This window comes from Henckelia pumila, chromosome 1 (assembly GCF_033568475.1).
Source record: "Henckelia pumila isolate YLH828 chromosome 1, ASM3356847v2, whole genome shotgun sequence".
NCBI classification, from domain to species: Eukaryota; Viridiplantae; Streptophyta; class Magnoliopsida; order Lamiales; family Gesneriaceae; genus Henckelia; species Henckelia pumila.
In genome coordinates, this window is record NC_133120.1 from 39,855,966 (window position 1) to 39,859,943 (window position 3,978).

General features: G+C 34.5%; 1 protein-coding gene across 1 annotated transcript; it reads left to right on the plus strand.

Moving 5' to 3' along the window:
- Window positions 1-312: 312 nt before the first annotated feature.
- LOC140875676 (uncharacterized) lies at window positions 313-3,282 on the plus strand. Its single transcript, XM_073279430.1, has 2 exons — window positions 313-595; window positions 2,888-3,282. The coding sequence occupies exons 1-2, from the start codon at window positions 467-469 to the stop codon at window positions 2,987-2,989; spliced, it is 231 nt and encodes a 76-aa protein (XP_073135531.1). The 5' UTR covers window positions 313-466; the 3' UTR covers window positions 2,990-3,282.
- Window positions 3,283-3,978: the final 696 nt, after the last annotated feature.

Genomic DNA, 3,978 nt, shown 5'->3' on the forward strand with positions numbered 1-3,978 from the left:
ATCCATCGTCAATTTAATGGTTAAAATTAAAATGAGAAAGGCTCAATTCAATTCTTAGATTTTTTACTCATCTCTCGATTTGATCTCAAATATTTCGGCATTCTCGATTTAGTTCTGAACATGTACAAATTTTTTGATTGATTTTAGAGATATATCAAAGTTTGTAAAGTCTCGTCACTTGTGATTAAATCGAGTCGAAAACGTTGGAACAGTTGGAATCAAACCGAGTATGGGCCCAATATATGGACTGAAATTGACCTTTATCCAGATTTAGCTAATATTATTATTTGATCAAAGCTCATAAATATTTGGACCAAAAATGTAGCTGGGCCGGTCTACTTCTCCGGTTCAATACCCGTTAGACCACTGCCTCTCTTTCACTTTGTGGTCTCATCCATTACTTCCCACCGGTCACCGACAGATCTCTCCGATTTGCTACAAATTTTGGGTAAAGAAGTTCGCTCCGATGTCATCTTTGGGGACTTCAAAGGGAATTTTGGAGATAGCAAAGTTTGCAGTATATGTCACGGTTCCAATTGGGCTGATGTATTTCTACGCCAACAACGCCAAGAATCTCCAGAAATTCATGGGAAATGTATGGATTTTTATTGTTTTGAAGGGATTTTTTTCAACTTAAAGTCTAGCGTGATTGGAAAGTTCGAGAAATTGTTGAAGTTGATTGGGAAATTTTGTTTGCTGAAATGGGTTGCGCGGGGTATTCGTTCTTGTGATTAAAGTTAATGCTTTAAGGTGATCCATGTGCTATGTTAGGGTTTTTGAGCTTCAGTTTGTGATTGGTAGCTAAATTTCTTCAGTTACTACCTGTAGTCTATGGAATTATGAACGAAGTTATGCCAGCTGTGTGTGTTGAAATTTCATGCAAGTTAATTAGACAAAATGCCGTTCATGTTCTGAAATGGAATTTTGAGGGAAGGATATTTATATGTTGGCTATTACTTTGTTGGGACTCATTATCGACCTTTTGAAAATTGTATTAGCTTCATGAGGGTTAGAGATGAAGGGCCAAAAAATGCATCAACGCTTTAAATTTTATAGTTTGAGGGGTGAGAATGGGGTAAAACTTGTTTCTTTTTAAAAAGAACTTACCGTGGAAGTTGAGATGGTAGGCGTCTGTGTTGCCTTCTGTGAGATTATCTTTTTCAGTTGCTATGTTCTTAGTGTTTCTTTGGGTATTGACTTGCATTGCTTGCAAAAGTTTGTGTGTATCAAGATGCCAGTTGTTATTTCTTTTCGAGGGTGTGGAGGGTGTGGGCGAGTGTTTGGATCTGATGTAAATTTCAGGGGAATTTTTATCTTGACAGTGATTTTCTAATGGTTTTAATATTAGGGAGTACGTATATGAATGACAAATTCTAAGAACATATAAATATTTGGTTATGTTTTGTATTGGCATCACGAATCCAATTTGATCAAACAAGTATGATCAGTAGTTTGCTAGGCATACTTAATAGCCTGATATACATGTAAATTGTAAAGTTGGTCATATTTGGACTGAATTAGAATTAAGAATTATTTTATTGATTCTATTTATTGGATCACTACCTCTATCTTGGTTCTCTGTGTTCTTCCTTCCATCCCCTTTCTCTCCTGATTTTCTCTTGTTGCTTTTTGCTTGAATTCTCGGAGTCAGATACTCGAAGCAGTGAGTTCCGACCGTATCAAAACTTGGACAAAAATTGTAGCTTTAGCATAAATGAAGCTGCTTGCTCTATATTTAAAGAGCAACACTGCCAGATGGTGAATGGTGGTTGAATTCCAGATAAAAGATAACTGGCGTTTTTACTTGGATTCTGAAAAATTGGCAACAAACGTGGTAGGAAGATTCTCGTGGTTTCTAGCATAAATGATTTAATTTGTTCTCTATAATGAGCACAAAATAGATTGAGATAAAATTGAATATCAATAACATTTTACATTTTAGTGGGAAAATTCAAGAAGTACTTGATAGAAACTATTTGATGTTTTTTTAGCAAACAAAAAGTAGCCTTCATATTGGGAGAACATAATGATGTTGCTACTGTAACGATCTTATGAAGCAAATCAAATGTAGTTTTCAATTTGAGAAATGATCTTTGTGACTCCTTTGCTGATTCATTATTTACAATATAGTTTTGAATTAGTGAAGCTTGTATTGCTGATATATATAAGCAAGCATGGGGAAAGGTGTTCCGTATTTGTGCTATGAGTGTCCCAATAGGCCATATGACCACATCGAAGAAGTGTATTTGTCGATGAAATGATGTAAAAGAGTGAAATAATCCCACGTTTATGGTGATTTTCTGAGTTCATAAGCAAAATTGATTGAGAAGTTAGTATGAGATGGCAGACAATTGTTTGCTGGGAATTAATTTTCTGCTATAGAATTGGCTGGACTCAGCCCCTTCTTTTAGCATATGTAGAAGCTAAAGCTATACTGACTTGGTGTAGGATCCTGTAAATTTGGCTTGCATCAGAAGTCAACAGAGCTTTCCAAAAAAAAATGACGCCACACCCGATCGAAACATTGTTGGCTCATACGTGTATATGATTTTCATGTATTGTTATTTTACATGACACTGACATGGCTTGAACCTCGCATTTTTATAAAATTTGTTAATACCTTTGTTTTAAAAATAGTATCTAATTCTTGAGTTCTATTTCTTGACAATTACTCGAGCCTGATTTCAACTGAGCTAGTTGTGACTGTATTTGCAAATTGCAAGTGGTTCAATGTGTTTGCAGGCTTAATTTTGTCTAGCATGTAAGCCACATTATTTGTTAGTTTTTGTCTTGCTATAATTATATTTTCTCATCTAGTTGTATGAAAGTCAACACGCATTATTCTTTGGTGTGCTTTATAAATCATATTTGTTGATTTATTGTGCAGCGTCAATACGTCGTGTACCCTCCTGAAGCGCCACGGCCTCCATCACCAGAGGAAATGAGGGAGATGGCTCGAGAATTAGCTCGAAAAAGAGATCTGAAGTGATTACTCTCTAAATATGTAAGTCATTAGACACTTGACATATCTGATGAAGGATCTTCGAGTCGAGAATAAACCAAACACATGAAGGGTTCCGTTTCATGTACGAGTTTCGAATATACACAGCCGTTTTCGACCTTTGTTCGAACTCTTGCTTATTCATTTGTATCAAAATGTTTGGGTAAGAATATGTAATCATTTTACCTGAAAAGTTCGTGTTATAAGCCTTGTAAATTTAGAGAGTTTTAACTAGATGTGTTCTCATCCCCCTCCGTTTCATATCAATAAGCAAGCGTGTGTTTTCAAACACATTACGAAAGTGTTTGAGAAAGTAAATTTTAGAAAGAAATTTCTCATTTTACATTTATTTAATTAAAATTTTATGAGAATAAAATAATTGTACAACTAGTTAATTATATTAATTTAATAGTGGTAAATTGGTATTAAAAAAAAGAGAGCTAACATTAAATATGAAAATTAAACTATATATTTGAGACGGGTGAAGAAAAAAAAATGTAGTCCACTTATGTGGACTGCGGAAGTATTCTTACTGAAAAAACTTGAGAATAATCCGAACATGGTTTAATTTTAAAAATAATCACATTTACCCTGTCAAAAAAAAAATAATCACATTTACTATTTGTTTCAAATCGAAAGGGACCTTTGCGATGGCGTATGGTGCATCTGATATCAAAGTCACTACGTATAGTGTCTCTGACATTGAAGTCTTAAGTTTAAGATCAAATATCGGGTTCGGGTCAATTGCAAAAAACCCTTCATGCTGAAGAGGGGGCTTTTTCAGAACCGTAGGTTGAGCTATTTTATATATTGCAGATGGAGCACATAAAGAACTTGACGTGTCTCATGGTGAACCAGTACAATGCTTTATTTGATGCATTTGATCAATAAATGAAATGCAACGATTATATGCAGTGTTTTAAAAAACATTATTAAACAAGATTAAACGTGAAACGTGATGAAAACGTTAAGATTCA